The sequence below is a fragment of the Sipha flava genome, unplaced genomic scaffold (genome assembly GCF_003268045.1).
Source record: "Sipha flava isolate LNK unplaced genomic scaffold, YSA_version1 174_pilon_pilon, whole genome shotgun sequence".
Lineage (NCBI taxonomy): Eukaryota > Metazoa > Arthropoda > Insecta > Hemiptera > Aphididae > Sipha > Sipha flava.
The window spans coordinates 491,017-513,637 of NW_020272000.1; the positions used below are offsets into that span (position 1 = coordinate 491,017).

The following is a 22,621-nucleotide window of genomic DNA, read 5'->3' on the forward strand; positions in this document are numbered from 1 at the left end:
GTTTAAACTCAAAGTATATAGATATTATTTATAAACCTTCTGACTTTATCATCGGGTACTTTAATTAGAAATAATAATTTTAAAATTGAATATGTACAATAGTGTTTACGGGTTTCGTTGTTACACTGGTCTTGTATTTACATAATATTTTAATTATTATTATATGAAATTTGATTAGGAATACATGGAACTAAAATAAACGTTTATTTCTATTCATGGTATAATTACAAAATTTATATAATCTATGATAAATCATCCACTGTTTAATTTATATATATCTATTTAAATTAGATTTTATAAATCATATCAATATGACTTTCTTACATGCTCGTAGTATATTACAGGTAAAATATTATCTTCCTACTTACAAACAGTTCAGTTAATTAAAATGTTATAATATTTATTCAATTTGATTCTCTGATATTTTTATATACTCCAAGAATATTTATTTAATTTAAATACAATAATATAAAATATAAATACCTTATATCTAGCAAGTTTTAAGTTGAATGTTTAACATTTATTTATTTCCAGAACACTAGCAAAATATCTTACTTTGGTAACAGCTTAATGACCAACAGTATTCGTGGACTGACTATACCAATTGTAGTTGAACAAACTGGCCGTGGAGAACGTTCTTATGATATATTTTCTAGACTTCTTAAAGAACGAATTGTTTGTGTTATGGGTGAGGTTGGTACAATAAACTAAACATTCAATTTTGTATAAAAATTATTTTATGTTAAATTAATGTTCATTATTAGATAAATGATCATGTTGCTTCACTGGTAATTGCTCAGTTATTATTTTTACAATTTGAAAATCAAAAAGCAACTATCAACATGTATATTAATAGGTAAAATGTTGTTGAAGAACTTACAAACCTATATAAATTACAAATATTCATAATTATTTTTAGCCCCGGTGGTAGTGTTACCGCAGGTCTAGGTATATATGATACAATGATGTATATTAAGCCAGACGTATCAACTTGGTGTATAGGACAAGCATGTAGCATGGGAAGTGTTCTATTAGCTGCTGGATCAAAAGGTAAAAGGCACGCTTTACCACATTCAAGGATTATGATTCATCAACCATCTGGTGGAATGCAGGTATTAATTGAAATGTATATTCAATACTTTTTGTGGATTAAAAGTTTATTGTTTAATTATGTACGCTGTATATAATAATATTGTCTAATAAATAATTTTTAATATTATTTTATTACCATTAGATCCTTAGTACTATTAGTCAGGAGTGGTAAATTATTTTAATACTACGTACCAAAAATTACAATATTCTTTTTTTTTTTGAACATGCCATTAATAATATTTTAATATAATATTGTAATATTATATTATATATTATAAAAGTATAAATATAAAAAAGGTAATATTTAATAAATATATAATTACATTACTTAAGTAATTATCATCATCTTAATGCGGTTTCTTAATTTGATTCTAATTCATTGATATTTGATTTAAAATTAGTAAATTTTAATAAAATACATGTGACAGTTTTTTAAATCCCATTTTATAAAATGTATTTGTGAAAATAGTAACTTCTATGAACAAGTTGAAGAAAAATAGATAAAATTGTTAATGCCAATATATTGCGTTTATATTACTTTTAGTATATTATCTACATTCTAAACATATCTACAATTTCATTTTCTGAAAGACATCAATAATGAAAATTACCAACATTGTGATGTAATTAATAATTTAAATAATATAATATAATATAAATATATTTATTTTTTGCATACCATCCTTGCACATGTTGATGTATCTGTACGGTATTCTAATTGAGAAATGTATGTGTTGACTAAGCTATACAGCTGTATTATAACTGTTATACCAGATCCCCTTGCCTCATAGTCAAGATCTGTGATTAGATATCAACATTTAGGAATATGAACTTTTAAAATTCACTTTAATCAATTGTATTTTTATTCAGAATAGAGTATAAAAATAGTTTAAGTGTACATTTTAATAATTATGTATATAAATAAAAAATTGAAAATTTCAGGGAAAAGCTTCTGATATGAAAATCGTTACTGATGAAATTTTAAGACTCAAATCTTCATTGATTGATATTTATGTTAAACATACTGGAATGCCTGCTGAAAAAATTGGTAAGCAAATATAATTATTATAAAAATAATGCATTGATGAAAATTTTAATTAACCATTAATTTAATAACTAAATTCTTAAATTAGCAGTAAAAATGATCAAAATATGCAATCAATGTAAATCAATAAAATTTATAAATTTTAATTGATAAACTTAAAATATGCAATATAGCTATATAAATACATGAATATTTTGAGAAAATTCAGATTAAGTTTTAAATGTAAATTATACAAAAATATTATTAAAATTCCTAAATTTCGAGTCCTCATATCTGTAGGACTGTTAATGTATTTATTTTTTTTAAGATAATAAATTTCATATACATAAAAATGTATCTTACACCATAGGCGCAACTAGAGTTCGATTTCTGGGTGGGCTGAATTTTAATGATACCAGCGACCCGTGGGGGCTTCGTCCCCACACCCCCAATATTGATTATCAACATAAACATTTATATTTATATAAATTAGAAGTTCTCATGACCTTACCCATAGTCGTTAATAGTTCATTTCGAAGTAAAATGTTGTCACTTACCTAGTCACTTATTACTTACAGACTAGCTACCTAAATAAACACGAATAATAAGGATATACATATATAATCAATGAAATATACAGTTCATAGCTATTAAATTTTTATTATAAAGCCTAATTAAATTAACAATATTTTTCTATTTTTTTTCAACAAATTTATTTACAGTTTCATTTTCATCTAATTTGTTGGTTAAATCTCTCTTTATATTTAAAATAGATAAATTTTTTAATCGATCATGGGTCATGGAAGATCTAAGCCAATGTTTTATTCGTCTCATTGAAGAGAACAACCTTTCACAGGTGTCTGAATTTATAAGAATAGATAAAGCCACTTGTATAAGTTTAGAAAAGTTCGGAAATATTTGTTTTTCGACTTCTTTAACATCATTTATATTGAAATCTTTTTTTTTTTACTATTTAAAGGTTAAACGCCACTCTAATTTTTGCTTCTAAGCTACTCTTTGAAATATGAAGTAATTTCTATAATTATAATTATTATAATTAATTAATTAGTTATCATTAATCTCTTATACAATTAAAATGTATTTATATACATGGTATTACTAAATTACCTTATAATGATCAATAAATTTCATTGAATCGGTTGTAATTTACAAAATGAACTACAACCGAACTGGCCATACCCAAGCTTTAACCAAAAAACCTATATTTAAGATTGAAAATAACACTGTCCATAGTAAAAAAATATATAAAAGTTTTCCAATAACTTTTTACATAATTTGCTAATGACGAATGTGAATCATTTTCTGCTGCCGTGGTAGCTGTTAATACACAATCATGAAGACTAGTTGACTCTCTTCTGCGATGCTTTGATCCTATATTTTGTATGTATTATCTAGGTTAAAAAACATAAAATAAATTATCAAAATCATAAAATATATACACCAGTTAATGGAGTTAGTAACCAAATGTCATTTTCTTCAGCATAATATTTTTATTTATTCCCATATTTTCTTAAATTCGTCTTCAGATCTTAGAGTTTCAAATGTCTTAATTACACCAAAAATTACATTTTTAGGCAAACCAAGAGTTGATGTTTTATTTTGTAGTGAAACTGAATAGGCTACAGACAAAACTGGGTGGGCTAAGCCCCCCCTTAGTTGCGCCTATGTCTTACACATAGATACAAATAGCAATTGAGATTTGGAAAGCTTGAGCCTCGCTGATTTTTATTGCACTCATTGATTCTATTTTTACAGCCAACGAATAAAAATAAATATTCCTTCTTTCACTTATATTTTTTTTAATAGGAATTTGAATAGATGATTTGTCATCATTATATTTATGTAATCTTGCCTATTTTATTAAATTTTCTTATTTAAATAGTTTGGAGAGGCCAAGCTAAGAGAATCATCATAACTAGGCTTAGGGACTTCTAGCATTTGCATATTTTTTTTAATTATTGTTAAATATACCAGAGTGCGAAATAAATTCGTTTCTCGATGCCATGATATCAGATCTAAAATTTGAATGTGCATATTTTTGCATATTTGATAGATTTTGCAGGAGAGTGCATATTTTAAAAATGTTATGCTTATTTTGCATATTTTGACAATTTTTTTAAATTTAAAACTAAAACTATAGATACATATTTTTTTTTTATTTAGAAAAAATACAATCTGAACATTATATGTACAATAAGAATTTTTGATGACATTTTTTTTTTTTAATTTAGCTTGATTTAACCTGTGAAGAGGCTCCCCATTGGGGGGAGTACTTCTACTAAAATTAATAATAATAATACAACTACATTATGTTAAGTTATTTATTATTATTATTTTTTTTTCTGACTTATTAGAGTAGATCTCTGCACCAAGATCGTTTTAGGCGGCGAGGAGGATTTCCAGGGAGTGTGAGGGATGATAATTCATTAATTAGTATGTTCGGATGATTAATGAGATGATTATGGAATTGTTTGTAACGAGTTATGGCGGTTTGTTTCACTGTAGGTATGTTGATGTCGTTGTAGATGGTTTCGTTGGAGATGTATGGCGGAGCATTAAGTATGCGGCGGAATATTTTAGATTGGACGGTTTGAATTTTGTTGGTGTTAGATATTTTAGCGGCACCCCAGAGTTCGATACCGTAAGTCCACATAGGTTTTATTAAGGATTTATAAATTATTAGTTTAGAGTGTAGACTAGTTTTTGTTTGGTTATTTAAAAGAATTTGGAGCATTCTTGTTCGGAGATTTATAGCAAGTTTTTTTGAGTGGATGTGTGGAGACCATGTCAGTCGCTTGTCTAAGATTAAGCCTAGGTATTTAGATTGGGTGTTGGTTGGAATTTGAATATTGTTAATATAAATTTGTGGAGGGTTTTTTTTATAGAGAGTGAAGGTTGTGTGACATGACTTACTTTCATTTAACTTTACGCGCCATTTCAGGAACCAGTTGTGCATGCCATTGAGTTGCGATTGAAGGTGAGTGGATGTAGTGTTAGGATCTTTGTTTACTGCAATGAGTATTTTGTCATCGGCATAGTTTGCAACGTGGGTATTTAGATTGGTTGGTTGGTCAGATGTGTATATGTTAAAAAGGAGTGGAGAAGAAATGGCATCCTGGGGGACTCCTGCATTAATGGGATAAACAGGGGATAAGTCATTACCTACTCTGGTCGAAAAGGAGCGGTTTTCGAGATAATTTTTAAAAAAAAGAAAGTAAGAAAGAGGGAGAATATTATGAAGTTTTAGGAGAAGACCAGGATGCCAAATCCTATCAAAGGCTTGCGATATATCAAGCTTTATTGCTGAGCAGTACATTTTTCTTTCCAGGCTTAAGGATATTAAATCTACCAGACGATGTATTTGGTGTAAGATGGAGTGCCTTTCACGAAAACTAAATTGATATTCTGGTATAATTTTTTTATTCACTATAATCGGGCATATGCGTTTTAATACCAGTTTTTCGCATACTTTTGAGAAAAAAGGGAGTAAACTTATTGGTCTGTAAGAGGACGGAAGGTTCTGGGGCTTATTTGATTTATGAATAAGTATTATTGTGAAAAATTTCCATTGTAAGGGAAAATACGAAAGTCGGATAGTTGCATTTAAAATATATGTTAGCATTAGTATCGCTTTCTTAGGGAGTTGACAGATTTCGGCCGTTATTAGGTCGTAGCCAGGAGACTTTTGTGAAGGAAAAGATTTTATACATTGATATACTTCACCGGGAGAAAAGTTTTTCGGGGGAAGGTGCATGGGTAATGGAGTAGATAAAGTGGCTTCTATATTATTGAATATTGGAGATATTGGGATGTCGTTGTGTGGTTGGAATACTTTAGCAAGATGAGTACCAAATAACACCGCTTTGTCGTAATCAGTTATTGCCTAACTGGAATTTTCTTTTTTCAATGGTGGTATGGTTTTATAACTGCGTAGTATACGTTTGGTAGCTTTCCAAAGAGAACAGTTTTTTACTGTTAAAGAAGCGGTATATTTGTCGAAGGATTCTTTCCGTAATTCAGATAGCATTTTTTTTACTCGATTAGACAGGTTATTATAAATTTGTTTGTCTAACGGTAATCTGGTTCTCTGCCACGTGGATCTTGCGTGGCGTTTTAAGGAGATGAAATCACGAGCGAAGGTTGGAAGTTGCATGGAGTAATGAGGAACGGATGTTGTAGAGGTTGAGGAGGAACTCTAAGCTGATGTTTGTATAGAGGAAGTAAAATTTTTTACAGCCGTTTCAATTTGTTCTGGAGTTTTGAGACTAATGTTAAGATTGATTTTGTTATCTAGTATTTTTTTAAATTACTCCCAGTTCATTTTACCATTTAAGAGAGAAGGGTATTTGAATCGGCTTGGAGCGCAGGCATTTAATGATAAGAGGACTGGGGAGTGATCGGAGCAGGGATCGGAAAGATTATTGATTTCAGTATTAATATGGTTGGGAATATTAGAAATAAAAATAAAAAAAAAATACATAATACATATAACTTATATATACATATTTCAAACGATCGAAAAAAAAAAATGTACTTAATAATTAGTACTTAATATTTCCAGTAATATACTATCTGCAAACTACCTCACATATCTCGTTATAATTTTTGTGTAAGTATAAATAATACTATAAACCCGTATCGATCGTATCTGAATATCAACCGGATGTCGATAAAGATAATAGTTGATATAGAATAATAGATTATTTATTTAGTGTTCAGTTCAGTTGATTATTATCCGTCGTTTTTTTTGCGTCTCGCAACCATGCAACGTCGAATCATATATAAAACGTCATACGTATTTTGTAACATTGTGTAATGCCGAAAGTACAACAGTCTACGAGTAGCCGACTACAAAGTTTTGTTTCGGAGTTTAAAGATACATTTACATCCGATGGACACGTTTTATTTTGTGTACTATGTGGTCTTTTTTTTTTTTTTTTTTGTAATGCATATAAATGCATATTTTAATGATTTTAGAAGCATATTTGTGTATTTTTTAGAGCTATAAGTCCCTAAGCCTAATCATAACTATAATTTTATTTATGAATACTTCAAATGTATTATAGTAAATAAATTTTAGGTTTTGAGAAATATCATTTTGACACTAATTATATCTATCAAATTGATAAAATTATCTAATATTTTTTTTAAACCTGTCTCATAATATCAACTGAAAAAAATCTCACAAATATTTAATGATCATTATTTTTTTTCGTATACTAATTGATGAACTATTGAATTTTAACCTATCTGTGTATATGAAATATCTAAATAATTACTAAAATTGACGTTTTTTATAAGTGTATTTAAACTAAGTGTAAAATTTTAATTTAATTTATATTTATTTTCAGACGATAGCATGGAATCTGATAATTTTATGAGTGCTGATGAAGCTGTCACTTTTGGATTGATTGACAAAGTTGAACAACCTTCAATAAATTAATTTAAATTATTTTTGTATATTTTATTTAAATTTATTTCATTAAAATATTAAAATATTTTGGTTGTACTTCATTATTGTATGATTTTATTTTATTCAATATCATAAATACCAATTGTCTACTATATGTTTATCATTTTCTACATCCTTAAAAGATTGAAAACTTAGTTTATCATCAACTTTTTTAGTTATATGTTTATTTTGAATTCCATAGAAAAATGTAAAATACTTCTATATGGTCACATTTTATAGTAAGATGTAACACTACTTTCATTTAGTGTTAGTAACTATTTATACAGTCTTATAATATATATGTATATATTGAAATCAACATTATTCAGTAGTATGTGTTTATGTAACAATTTAAAATATTATTAAAAATCAATTTAAAATTTTTACTGAGCACTTTTTATAATATTTAGATATTAAATTGTATAAGTACAATTAAAATAAATACATTGTGAACTCTTAAGTTAATTGGCCATCATCCAAAGTGGGAATGCATGTTGCTATAATTAGATTTTAAATATACTAAAGAGTGTATCCCTAAAGGTTATAAATTCAGCTGAAATTCAAACCATTTGAATGTATAACTACATTGGATATTATAAAAAGTGAATGTTTTAAATATGAATATTTACATAAGAGTATGCACATTTCTAGCTGTTGTTTTATTTGTTATTTATGCTATAGATGTTCAAGATGACAAAAAGAGTAATTTAGAAGAACTTTTGTGAGTGAAACCTAACTTATTATCTTACATTGTGTTAGATTAATAGTTAATGTATTTTTATTCAATTTAGGGTAGACAATTGGGCTGAGACATTTGGCAAAGAATTGTGGTATTTGGGACAAAATATAACTAAATCTGATGAGATAAAATTGGTATTGAATTGTATTAATATTATTACATGTAATAATCAATAATATTTTTAATCAAACATTTTTTTAGCGTTATAAAAAATTAAATGAAACACATGTGTTTAGAACAAATGCTAGTCAGTTATTGCAAAATATATCGACGGCAATGAATCGTATGATAAGATTGAAAATGACTGCTGTATCAGTAAATAATTTGAATATTTTATGGTTTTAATTAAATTATATAAACTATAAGTGTAACTTTTAGTGTCTAATGGATGCAGCAGAACGTTTATCTGAAGAATTTGAATGGAAATTCTATGGAGATAATGGAATTTCTAATTATACTTACTATAATGCTAAGTATTCACCAGTTGAAGGTATTGATGATTCTAATGATGAAGATCGAAGCACTCCAAATATATCATTAGATTTAGGGAAAACTATTATTGAATTAAAATTTAAAACAATGAATCTGACGAAAAATGATCACTTTTATGGATTACCAGCTAATACTGATTATAGCGCTGTTTATTTACCAACAATATTATTTGAAAAGCGTATGTGAATTTTAATTTTAAATATATGTTTATTTATTTTTAAAATTTTATAGTTGAACATGTTCAAATACCTTTACAATGGTCTGAACAATTGGATGAAGTGTTTTTACAAAATTATCGCAGTGATCCATCACTCTCTTGGCAATATTTTGGTAGTACAGCTGGATTTATGCGCCATTATCCAGGTAAATTTAATCTTAAAAAGGATGTTTAACTCATGAGATAAAATATATTTATACTCATAAATAAAATAAATGATACATTTTAAATTAAATTTGATCATTTAATTAAAGTATATTAATAAAAATAAAAATTTATTTTAAGTATTATATGAATTGTGTTTATAATTTAAATTTTTAGCTTATAGGTGGTCAGCTAAGCCAAGTGTGTTTGACACACGCCTGAGGCCATGGTACATTCAAGCTGCTACTTGTTCAAAGGATGTAGTTATTTTATTAGATATATCTGGTTCCATGTATGGCATGCATCAATCAATTTCTCAGCTTGTAATTAAATCTCTTCTAAAGACATTCAATAATGATGATTCAATAAATATAATATTTTTTAATACTAGTTTCAATTACTTAGTAACTTGTTTTAAAGAAATATTAGTTCAGGTAATAATAATGATTTGAACTGTTATTTATGTCCCATGAGTGTTATATTAAAAGACTATATATTATTTTTTTAAGTTTATAAGACAATAAAGATAATAGTTTTGATGTTGTATATAGCCTAGTAAGTAGAAATAAGTGTACTATATATGCAATCTACTTGTTAGTTATGATACATTACTATAATGTAAAACTATGATTTATATTTTAAATTTTTAATGAAATTATCAAAGAATTTGATTAAAAACAATCATATTCTTTAATATTTATCCACCCTAACACATAGATATATTTCAAAATCCAGTTATACTATACTATGCACTTGATTTAAGTGTTACCTATATGTAAACATTTTACCAAATTATTTTTAATTGATAGAGACTATAATGCAACATATTATTAATACAAAAATATTTTAAATATGAAATTAATTCGTTAAATATTCCAAATGCTGTAGTAGAGTTGAATATTAGTTATATTAAGTACCAAAATATCATGTAATTGAAAGTAAAATTTAAATTGAAAATAAAAGGGTACCTTTAGATATTAATATTTTATTGATTATACACATTTGAATGTTCCTTATAAGGTTATTTAATTATTGAAAAAAACAAAAAAAAAAAAGAGTGATTATTGGTATAGAAGTTATGATTAATCATGTACTGTATCATTAATTAACTGCTAGACTACATACAACAAAATATTCAGAACAATATTTAATTTTAAAAACTTATTAATTTACTTTTACTTTAAATAAAACTTTTGATTTAATAATGAAAAGTTATAAAAATTTTAGTTTTGAAAAAAGAATAATTAGTAAATTTTAATGGCACATTCAAAGCATAATATAATAATTGTCTTTGGATAAATTATTTATTCGTTTTAGGCTACACCTGAAAATTTGAACACATTTTATAAAGCTATAATTGAAGATACAAGATTATTGCCTTCTTCTACAGCAAACTACAGCAAAGCCTTTATTGAAGCTTTTGAACTTTTATCCAAAGTATGTAATGAAATCTAATTAAATGTTAACATGTAAATATTTTTTTTATTTTAGAACAAAAAAAACAACAAATGTTCTGAGGAAACATGTAATCAAATGATTATGTTAATCACTGATGATGATCCTAATGAAGAACTTTTTGAAGTAGTTAAAATATATAACCGTATTGATAATAATAAATTTACAAACATACCTGTCCGTATATTTACTTACATGATAGGTCGTGATATAACAACAACACCTGAACTTGAACGTCTTGCCTGTGAAAACAGAGGTATTTAAATATAAATAATTTTAAATTACTTAGTTAAACAAGTTAATACATACTACAAAAAGCCTACTATTGTGATTGTAATAGTGATATTTAAACAATACTTATTTTATATTATAGGCAGTTTTGCACATGTACATTCAAAGGATGAAGTACTTGAAAGTGTATTAAAGTATATTGCAATTTTAGCAAGACCATTAGTGTTACAAGCTGAAAAACATCCTGTAACATGGTCTCATACATTTATGGATATATCTGTAAGTATTAACATTTTTTAACTATATAGATTGTTATGTGTTAAATTTGCATTACTAAAGTTAAGTTCTAACTCGTCGTCATATAAATATTAAGAGAATTTTGTTAGGATCCATATGTAACAAGTGCGTTAAAAAATGCAATGGAATTTGATAAGCAGAAGAATGATCTAGCTGCTAATTTGAATGAACAAAAACAATTCCCTAACCAACATAAAATGGATTCAAAGTATTTAGTGTTGAACTCTGAGGTATTACTCGTGTGTACCTTTTGTTTATCCAACCCAGAATCCAAAATACCCTGTAGACAGAATTATTCCAATTATCCAATATAAACAAAATAAATATTGTTCATATAAAAACTGTATATATATATATTATATACAAAGTATATATACTTACCTTTATCTTATACTTCCTATGAAATGTAATGTATATAATATAATATAACTAATATAATGTATAAAAGATTTATAAATAAAATAAAATACCTTTAGCTATAATCTCATGAGAAGTGTTGAGTAAATAATTGTAATAATTTATTAATATAAATAAAATAGCATTTTATTATTTATTATTATAAAATAGAGTAAAGATGAAGAAGATGTCTATCAGGAATACAGACCAATGACTGCTATCTCCATACCGATTTTTAATAAGAAGAGAGATGAATTTAACAAGGTTATATTTCAGTAATATTTATAATTTGTAATTAAAACTAACTTTAATTGTATGATAGTAAATATAATAGTAAAATAATAGTAAAGTAATTATTTAAACAATATTTGTTAAAAAAGAATATATTTTTTATAGACTAAAGTTAAAGGAGATTTACTCGGTGTAGCAGGAACAGATGTACCAATTGCTGAGTTTGAAAAACTTACACTTCCTTACAAAGTAATGAATGAAATAGTATAAATAATTAATATAAAAACATTACTTTTTTACTTGTTTTATATTTTACAAATCATATTATATTTATAGCTATTATATATATTTTGTCTTATTATTTTAATACTTTAAGTCTGAAGAAAATAAATATAAGATATTATATGATAATATAACAATAAGACAATGGGAAACTATTGCACATAAACATTCATAGTATACAAGTCTTACAGTCGTCCATAAGGATTTACTATAAAGTAACCTTTAAAAATAAAATAAAATTTCGATTTTTTTTCTTTTAAAGACATTTTACTCTACACCTTTGGCTATGATAACTCGACTATTATTTATAATATTTAAGTTACAATTACAAGATATATGTAGATACATGACTTACTAAAATGCTAAATAGTTAGATAGTTACTTATCCAAGTACTAGAGACTTGAACAGTAGTTTAATTGGAAGTAGCTAGTCAATGAATGCCATACCATGCACATCATTTAACATATTTAATCTGTGTACACGTTTTAGATTGGAGTAAACGGCTATGCTTTTATTGTTACAAATAATGGATATGTGCTATTTCATCCAAAATTAAGGCCTGTTGTAAGTAAAATAGATTAATAAATATTTTTTTTAACTAACTAAATTGTTATAAAATATAATTTTAAGGAAGATGGAATTCTCAAAGATAATCATAATAGTATAGATTTAACTGAATTAGAAATGATAGATGATAATAAAGAAGATGAACAACCAAGGCAACCACATAAAGATATAGTTCAAGTAATATTATTTTTTAGTACACACAATTTTCAATCTTCTTTTAAAAATTGAAAAAAAAAATTTCCAAGTAGCTACGGGAAGCCATTGTTAATCACAAACGTGGATCAATGGAAAATTTAAGCATTAAGTTCCATTATGACAATATGGTAAAAAATTAGTTACTTATAAATTAATATTAATTTATATTTTTATTAGATATTATAATTTACTTATTTAGAGAAGAGTTGGCTCTGAAGTTCGTAATTATCATTATACTGCATTAGATCCAAAAATTGAAGGCCCATTTACCCTTGGTTTAGTGTTACCTGCCTCTTATGGTAATAATTGGATTAAAGCTGGGGATGAAATTAATAAATCAATAGGAAGTGGTAAATATGGTCTAAAAAATGTAAAAATATAATTTAGTATTTTTAAAATAAGTTAATTTTATCAATGTATTTTAGATGAACAATTTGATAAATATTTTCAAGATAAATGGAAAATTCATCCAAATTGGTATGATTTTATGTTTTAAGGACTAAACATGATTTCTACATTTTTTTAACTATATATTTCAGGGTGTATTGTGATTATTTTCATTCATCAGAACGAAAATTTGAAAATCCTGAAGAGAAATTACTTCATTTTATGGAAAAAATATTTTCTCCAGATTGGGAATGGAGAGAACAGTATCCAGATTCAAACTTTGAAAATATTTCAATGGATGAATTTGATAGACGTAAGTGAAAATTTTATTGTAAATTATTCAACTTCCATCAATAGTTGGCTCCAACACCAAAATCTCAAGGTTAAAGCTCAATAAAAAAGATTTAACTTGATTTATTTCTACTTTATATTCCTCTTGAGTCATCGATTATTTTATTTTATTGTTTGATAATAGGTGAATGTGATAGAAAACCAATAGATATAGACGAATTCTACTGTAAGTTAATCTAAACTTTGATTTTGATTTATATTTAAAGAAAAATTTATATATTCAGGTGATAAAGAATTGATGCAATTATTATTTTTTGATGCAAAAATAACACATGCATTATATAATTTGACTTGGAAACCAACTACAGAATTTGAGTAAGTTTTTATTGATTATTTTATAATTTTAATGAATGTCAAAATAAAATGATATTTTATCATTTTACATAAATAAATTTACTGCTCACATTTTAATGACTTGGAACTTTAGAAAACACTATGTAGATCAATATAATGTAAGTGTTAGATTTTTGGCAACCCAAGGAGGATTAAGTAGATGGCAACATATACTTGATCTAGCTGAAGGAGAATTGTATGTACAAAAAACAATACGCAGTAGAAGAATAAAAATAAAAATTTTGTTTATATCTTCAGACAATTTGGAGATATTCATAATCGTTCAGTTGAGGAAGTTTGGTACAAGCGTCCAGTACTATATCGTAATTTAAATCCACAAGCTTTTGTCTTTTCAGTGCCTTTTAATTCTGGTATTTTAATATCATTAACATAAAATAATTTAATATTAATATTTTAATAAGTATTACATACTTTGTATAATAAAGGTGATAATGATAAGTTAAAAATAACAGCTAGTCATGCTATATTTGTTGAGGATGAAAATAATGAAGCACCAGGGTCAGTAGTTGGTTATGAAATGTTACACAAAAAGTTTTATGATCGTTTTATGCAAATAACACAAGCAAATGAAATTGTAAGTATATTATTTTTTAGTACATAGATTATCAACTAATAATTGATTTTTAGTGCCCTAGTTGTTTACCATGTGCATCTGATCATGTTGATTGTTATATAATTGATGAAAATGGATACGTTGTTTTATCAGAAATTCCAGCAGATACTGGTAGATTTTTTGCACAAACTGAATTAAAGAGTACTGGAGTTATTATGGAAACAATGATTACAAAGAAAATATTCAGACGTATACCTATGTTTGACTACCAAGCTTTATGTAAAGAAAGAATAGCAACTACAAGTGCATCATCATACCTGTTAACAGTAATTCTTTTTAATAAAACATTAAATTTAATAACTACTAATACCTTGGAATTTAAATTTAACTTTTATTTTATATTATATAGCCATTTTATGTAGTATACACAAGTCTTAAAATGCTATTAATGAACTTAGTGTGGCTATTAATTGAAGGAAATTTAGTTCATGTTTGGTCAATAAATGAAGGTAATAGATAATAATATTATTATTTTTTAAATTTAATATAAAAATAAATTGTTTATATAAATAAATAAATGGTTAACCTGAATTATTATTATATTTATAATGTACAACTGGTTTCAAATTAAAAATGTATCATCAGGTATATACAAAATCAATAAAATCGTGACTCAAAATACAAAATTGATTAAGAATATGACTGATAATAAATTTTTAATTTTGATTCAGTCGTACATTATAAATGTAATAATACTCCAGAATAAGCATTTATTTATTTATTTCTATATATAAACTACCTATTTATATTTTAATATACAAATATAAACTATTTACCAATCTTATTTTTTAATATTTTATTATTTTAAATTTAAATTAAATTATAATTATCATACTTATTTTTTATATTTTAGGCAATGTAGATGATTTAACATTCAATAAAAATGCAGAAAAATTTAAAATTATTGATATTCCATGTGATAAGAAAGCAGATTTATTCATGTTACAACATGAACACTTAAGTGCTGAAGGATTCGATGCACCACCCCCAGCTGGTTCAACTATAAGGTGACTAACATAGTAATAAAACTACAATTAAAAATGTTTCAATTAAATATTACTACACTTTTGTATTTATATGAATTTATATATATACGAATATTTTTTTTCTATTTTAGGCCATTTTTTGTAAAACGCATAGCCCATTCAAATTTACTTCTTGTTGTGGTAAAAAATGCTGAAAGTAGTCAAAGTAATTTAAGTGTTAACCCAGTTAAAGTAGAATACAACAACACATTAGGTATAGATCACAGCTGCAACAAATTGAACCTAAACCCTTTTCATAGACGCAAATTAGGTGGATGTTATAACAGTCATCCAGAGGTAATATAATTTAAAAATATTATAAAATAAATCATATTTATTATTTTATTTATATGTAATACAAATTATTTTTAAATTTTAATACATTTGATTATGATTTATTAGGAGCCAAACACTAAAGTGTGTTCCAAAAGTAATTTCAACAAGTCAACATTGCTGTTAATAATAATAATGAGCATTTTATGTATACAAATGTACAACTAATTATTGTATAACTATCAGTTAACACTAATTTGTTATTCTTAATTTAAAAACTTACTATAGACATATATCATAAAGAAAAAAATGTTGATGATATATTTACAAAAAATTAATTATGATATTAAACATTATAGAATAATTTCAAATAAATACTATAAATACACATATTTAAGTAAAAATACTCCATTAAAGAATTTCGGTTGATAGAAAGCTATCTAAAGTCTTATTACCATTTGATGGTAGAGGTTTTTTTTTGAAATTGGAGACTAATTTTCTTTTTTTAAGTAAAGGTTTTTGTCGGTTAGGATACACATCTGGTTTTGATCGACCACCAAGACCATCATACATTTCTTCATCTGAACTACTTGTCAAAACCATTGTTTTTGACACATAATTAGTACTTACAGATTTAGTAGTTAAAGGTGGTCTCATGAATCCAATTGGTCGCCGGGGGCTTTTAGGCATGAATGTGTTTACCTAAACAATATAATAATGTGATAAGTTAATTTAAGTAAAAATGCATATAAAATATATATTGTTTACACATTGTGATGATGATTGTTCTGTTTTGTTGTTTAAACTATAAAGTTTTAACTGTCCTTTTTGTTGTACTGAACTTGAAACTGAATTTTCTGGATTGTATACAGTAGTTTTTAATCCCTAAAAATTAAACAGAAATTTATGTAAACTTATTTCTACTGTTATTTAATGATGTATACATCGGACTAATCTGTAAAATTTAAATTTTTTAAGTAACAAACTATGTGCTTCTTAAAAAAAAAAAACTCCCCATTATAATATTTTAATTTAATTAATAATTTATACCAATTTATGTACTTCTTCTGAACCGGTAGTTATTTGAATTTCAGGTGCTGGACTCTCATGAATTATTCTTTTACGTAATTCTGTTCTTCTTGGAGTATTATCATTCGCTTGGATCATAGATTCTAAATTTTCACATTTCTTTTGAAGTCTTACAATTTCTGCTTCAAGATCGGTAATTTCTGATTTTAATTTCCTAAAAATAAATAATTTTACTTACATTATAATATTACTCTTAAGTTTATATTTATTTATTTATTCAAAAAAAAACTTATTTAATCAAGTAAAAACAATATAAATGTGCTAAAAACCTTATTGTTATGTGATTTTATTTGTTGTTTTAGTTTTAAACATAAAAGCAAACTTAAATCATAAATTTTATTAAATTACTTATCTCTGTATGTGACAACTTACAACACATGTAATAATATTTATATTCTTCTTCTTCTTCTTCCTTGCCTTTCTCTCAATTATTTGGGTTAGTCACCCTTGTCCTAAACCTTCACTCATCTCGATTTTTTACATCTCCTATGTACATACACCAACAGCCCTGATATCATTCTCATTTGTATCCAACCATCTCTTTTTTTATTTTTCTCTTCCTCTTTTTCCTTTAACATTAATTTTCATAACCACTCTTACTGCTTTTGTTTCCTCTTGTCTCCTCATATGCACAAATCATCTCGCCTATTTTCTCTCGTCTAGTCCACTATTGACACAACTTCCTCTTCTCACGTATTCGTTCCTTGTTCTATCTTCTCTTGTTACTCTTATCACTCCTTCATCTAAGCATTATCATTTCCGCAACACTCATAATCTGTTCTATTTTCCTGTCAATCGCCCAACACTCCAAACCATAAAGCATAGTTGGTCTCACTACACTTCTGTAAAATTTAATGTTATTATATAAAAAATATTTTTTTTATTAGAATAATATTTATATTATTATAATTTATAATATTCAGACATTTTTAACAAATTAAGGGTAGGTAAATTTAATCTTAATATTAACAACATATAATTAATTTCACCGAAAACAGATTTGCTATGGTGTGCAATTTTAAGATGTAGGAAATATACTAATAATGGTACTACAATAAACAGATTTTCTTTTATACAATTATTCTATCTAAACAAATTTATCTGTTATTTTATATTTATTTTAACAAGTTAAAATAAATTTTTCTGTATTTAACTTTAAATATTTTGATAATATCTAAATGAACATAAAATATTAATGGCAATAAATATTTTATAATTAAATTATTTATATAGTTAACTGCACAACATTTTAGATTATAAATAAGAATTTTGTTTTACATTCAGTAAATACTTAAATAAATTACATACTCTATTACTCGGTTATTCATAGATTCTCTTGAATTTACATCGCATAAATGTTTCTTCAATTCCAAATATTTGGTTACACGTTGTGAGAATTTAATTTCTAAGTCCCTATTACTATCTTTTAAAGTTTGAATCTCTCTATAAAATAAGACATAAAATATTATTGATTTCATAGACATAATGTAAAATATTATACCTTTTAAAAGAAGTTATAAGTAAACATAAAGTTTGAATATCAGTCTTTTTTTTTAACAAACATACTGCTTCTTGAGAATCTGCAGGCGATCCATATAATATTTTATTTATACTGAAATATAAAAAATTGTTAATATATTTTTAACTACTTGGAAAATATTATGAGAATTAAATGAGTTATTGCAATATAAAGTAATTTTTCTCACGATTGATATTTTTCCAAATCTTTTCTTAATTCTTCTGCTTCAAGTTTATAACAAGTGGATTTTTTACATTCAGATTTTAAAAAACGAATATTTTCTTGCAAACTAGATACAAATGTTTGATGACTTCTTATTTTGTCTTCCACTTCTTTAACATGTTTTCTACAAATTAATGAAAATACCATTTAAATAACATAGTTATTTTTATTATATAATTAAATTATGTAATTTCTCTACTTTAATGAAGTCAATTGTTCTTTTTCTTTTTTGGTTTCTTTTAACAAATTTTTTATTTCTTCGTCCTTGAGTGTATTTTGAAATGAAAGTGATTGTACTTGGTGTGTAAGTGAAGATAAGTCTTCTTTTACACTTAAATTTGAATTATTGTGAAAATACAATTTAATAACTTGTTTGTCTGTTACTTTTGATCGACAATGGGGACATGTTTGTGATCTTAAAATTACAATAAAAAATGTAATACAATTATTGGAATAATTTATCATAAGTTTTTTTTTTAAGATATAACTATTGCTGGTAATTTTATTATTTCTTTTTATTAATGAAATTAAAATAGTAAAGAAGTTAGTTAACTTTAGTTAATAATTATACAAAAATATATTGTAATAATAATAGAAATAAAATCTCCAAAAATAATGTATCATCAGACAAATATTTGTTTTTACCTTTTAATCCATGTCATAAGACAATCATAATGGAAGACATGACCACATGGTGTTGAATGAACGGATTCAGGATGTATTCCAGTGAAAACATCACCACATATTGAACAAGATGCTAACATTTTACTATGAAAAAAAATATGAAATATTAAAATAATTTTTAAATATATTTAAGTGAATAACTTTTAAGCACATAAAGTGCACACATTTTGGGAATTAATCCAAAATTGAAGAAAAAAAAATGTTATTGTCATATACAGGATGGGGCATTGGTTTCTGATAAAATTTAATTAAAGTTTATTAGTCAAGTATTAAAAACAAATTGTATTTTATTTAACACAAGATTATATTTAACTGTTATCAATAAAAATTACATCACTTAAGTGACAGTTTTCGTTTTGTATACAGTTGGTTATCTGTTTTTTAATACTGCCTATAACTTTCTGTATGATATGTACATCGATAGCTATAATTTCTCATCTTAGGTGTTTTTTTTTCTTATAGTGTATGTGGCTTATTAGTCAACACTGTAGATTTCAAAAAACCCCACATAGAGAAATCAGGTGACGTTAAATCAGGAGAATGTAGCCAGGCAATATCACCATTTCGTGAAATACACACAATGGCTGTGACTATAACATCTGAACATTATGTTGAAATGTTGAACAACTTGTTCCTAGCTGAACTACAGTGATAAGGAGTACAAGATCTTGAACTATGGTTTTAACAAGATGGTGCTATTAGCCATAAAGCTTATGTTTCAATGGCTGTTATTAGAAAAATATTTCCAAATTGTATGATTTTGCACAATGTGATATTGCCTGATCACAACGCTCTCCTGATTTAACATCACCTGATTTTTTTTTTTTATAAGGCTTTTTGAAATCTAAAGTATTCACTAATAAACCACATACCCTATTAGAATTAAAATAAAAAAAAAAAAACATTAGATGGGAAATTACTACTATTGATGTGCATATTCTACAAAAAGTTATAGACAGTATAAAAAAACAGATAGCTAACTGTATACAAAATGAAGGTAGCCACTTAAGTAATGTTATTTTTAAGTTAAGATTTTTACTGATAGCAGATAAATATAATATTTGTTTTAAATAAAATAAAATGTGTTTCATTATTTTGTTTCTAATACTTGACTAATAAACTTCAATTAAAATCCATCAAAACCCACCCTGTATATAAATATAATAAATAAATACTATAGTGTAGCCGTGGTTAAATAGTTGTGTCCCAACGAAAATATAACTAACATTTGAGAAGTATTTCACTCCATTTTTAATTTCATATGTTATACAAGCCGTTCAAATATTTTTCAATTTATAATAGAACAGTATCATTTAAATTTTATATATATTAATTTTAAATATGATAATATGACATTATATTTCATTTATTTTTTTCAAAATGTATTCTAGTATAAAATGTATATATATATATATACATCAGTATAATAGTGTAATGGACAAATATCTTGATTTTCATTTTTAATAGTTTTATTTAAATTATTGCAAATACTATTACAATTATTATAAATTAATGTAACTACTTTTATTCTTAAGTAAAATGTTACATACATAAAATATGTATAATGTTGTAATTGAAAAATGTATGAATTTGTGTATACAACTTATGTAGGCACATGTACATTTTATTCTTCAGGACATGATTTATGTAACCCAAAATAATCCACCGGACATTATTCATGTAACTCGAAAAAATATACCAGACTCCATATTTGGGACACAACTCGTTTGCAAAAATACTTGCAAATCCAATTTATCCAACTAATACTGAATTATGTATCTTTTTGTATCTAACAATTTAGACTTTTCATACCTTTAAATTGTTATTGTATCCGTTGACTACACCTTGACTAATGAAAATTGTCAAGACATAATCAAAGTTGTCACAGTGAATAAATACATCAGATAATTTTCCAGAACTGCATTTTTAGATCATAACCAATAACAAGCCCAGTTTCGAAACGATTACAGTTATGGCAAATAGTAATAAAAAACAAAATAAATGTTTGTAAATCGTAAAATCGAAAATATAGTAAAATAAATATTATAATTTTATAAAAAGATACTGAATTGAGAAGGGATTAATCATAGGCCAATCGGAATAAAAAATCAAAATCTACCAAAAAATACAGATACTCTAATCATCCAACATAATTATGATAAACATTGAAGTTAATACACAATGCAGCCATGCAAGAAACAAAAAAATAAATTTCCCATTAACGTATAATGATCTGTACTACTAACTTAACCACAGGAGAGATTAAATTTTTAACTAAATTTGTGCAAGAATTATAACTATGAGCATGAGCGTAAATAAGTATTTTATTTATTTCGCTACAATAAGTAGATCTATAAGAATGAATGAAATGCATTAAAAATTAATTACAAATTTAATTCTTAATTGAGTTATAAGTTAGTTTAGGTATTAAATACTTAAACGTAAAATTCTTTAAATAGTTGTCTAAACCTATGCTAGATCCATTTAATGTAGCGAATTAAATAACATACTTATTTACGGTTTTTATGCTATAAGTTATAATTAAAATAACGCGTAAATCTCACCTTAATAAATAGGTGTAAAAATGTCAAATCTAAATTATTCTAAAACAATTATTTTCAGAATTACAGTAAAAATACTAAAATTCCCGCGTATTTTATCATTTTTTTTTTTTAAATTGCTGTAAGTTGGTCAATTTTGGACTTAGAAAGTTGATTAAGCTACAAAAGTTCATTAACAAATTAGGCGAAAAATAAATAGTGGTTAAAATAGGTGATTCCCATTTCAGAAAAAAAAATAATTGTGTGCATGCGCAAAATTATCTGTTACAAAATAGTCTAATTATTTAGAAATGTGTACAATAATGTTTAATAGTTAGTCTAAGAAGTATAATTGAAATATAGGAAGCCTGCACATAATTATTGAGTGTTTCCACTTATCATGATCACACAATATATCACGGTACCTATACTGTAAGACATTTTCTAATACCTACTTTATTATTTTCGAAAAAAATATGTAAAAAATGTTGTAGTACTTTTCTGATATAAATATTGAATATAATGATAAATTAATAAATTAAAAAATGTTAAAAACACTAAAAAATTAATTTAATAAAATAAGTGTCTCTATCAACGTTCTATACCAGCGGTTCCTAAACTTATACAATCACGGAATCCTTAAAAAATAGTTTGAGTTTCGCGAAACCCTAATGTCTTTAATTCCAATTCAACTCTAATTTTCCTAAAAAAATAAAAGGAAAATCAAT

The 22,621-nt window shown here is 25.4% G+C and overlaps 3 protein-coding genes across 4 annotated transcripts; 2 read left to right on the forward strand and 1 right to left on the reverse strand.

Annotated features, from left to right (window-relative positions):
- The first annotated feature begins 231 nt into the window (after nt 1–231).
- Nucleotides 232–7,637, forward strand: LOC112680183 (ATP-dependent Clp protease proteolytic subunit). Its single transcript, XM_025550208.1, has 6 exons — nt 232–344; nt 535–693; nt 765–856; nt 920–1,112; nt 2,035–2,140; nt 7,489–7,637. The coding sequence occupies exons 1-6, from the start codon at nt 312–314 to the stop codon at nt 7,578–7,580; spliced, it is 675 nt and encodes a 224-aa protein (XP_025405993.1). The 5' UTR covers nt 232–311; the 3' UTR covers nt 7,581–7,637.
- A 420-nt stretch (nt 7,638–8,057) lies between these two features.
- On the forward strand, nt 8,058–16,155 carry LOC112680158 (voltage-dependent calcium channel subunit alpha-2/delta-3). Its single transcript, XM_025550175.1, has 28 exons — nt 8,058–8,310; nt 8,381–8,462; nt 8,530–8,643; nt 8,707–8,998; nt 9,052–9,183; nt 9,359–9,615; nt 10,499–10,618; nt 10,673–10,892; nt 11,010–11,146; nt 11,254–11,394; nt 11,732–11,824; nt 11,957–12,040; nt 12,564–12,638; nt 12,705–12,818; nt 12,890–12,964; nt 13,036–13,186; nt 13,262–13,313; nt 13,376–13,536; nt 13,699–13,740; nt 13,799–13,889; nt 14,002–14,103; nt 14,166–14,278; nt 14,354–14,502; nt 14,556–14,807; nt 14,891–14,990; nt 15,395–15,548; nt 15,659–15,863; nt 15,969–16,155. The coding sequence occupies exons 1-28, from the start codon at nt 8,207–8,209 to the stop codon at nt 16,065–16,067; spliced, it is 3,711 nt and encodes a 1,236-aa protein (XP_025405960.1). The 5' UTR covers nt 8,058–8,206; the 3' UTR covers nt 16,068–16,155.
- A 76-nt stretch (nt 16,156–16,231) lies between these two features.
- On the reverse strand, nt 16,232–21,471 carry LOC112680157 (E3 ubiquitin-protein ligase TRAIP). Of its 2 annotated transcripts, none has more exons than XM_025550174.1 (9): nt 21,166–21,471; nt 19,315–19,437; nt 18,869–19,084; nt 18,635–18,793; nt 18,430–18,540; nt 18,237–18,371; nt 16,902–17,082; nt 16,608–16,724; nt 16,232–16,541 (listed from the first exon to the last, which is right to left on the reverse strand). In XM_025550174.1, exons 2-9 carry the CDS (start codon nt 19,431–19,433, stop codon nt 16,251–16,253), a joined length of 1,329 nt encoding a protein of 442 aa, XP_025405959.1. In that variant the 5' UTR covers nt 19,434–19,437; nt 21,166–21,471; the 3' UTR covers nt 16,232–16,250. The 2 variants fall into 2 exon arrangements, with proteins under 2 accessions (XP_025405959.1, XP_025405958.1); XM_025550173.1 differs by having other exon boundaries at nt 16,890–17,082.
- Between the last annotated feature and the right edge of the window lie 1,150 nt (nt 21,472–22,621).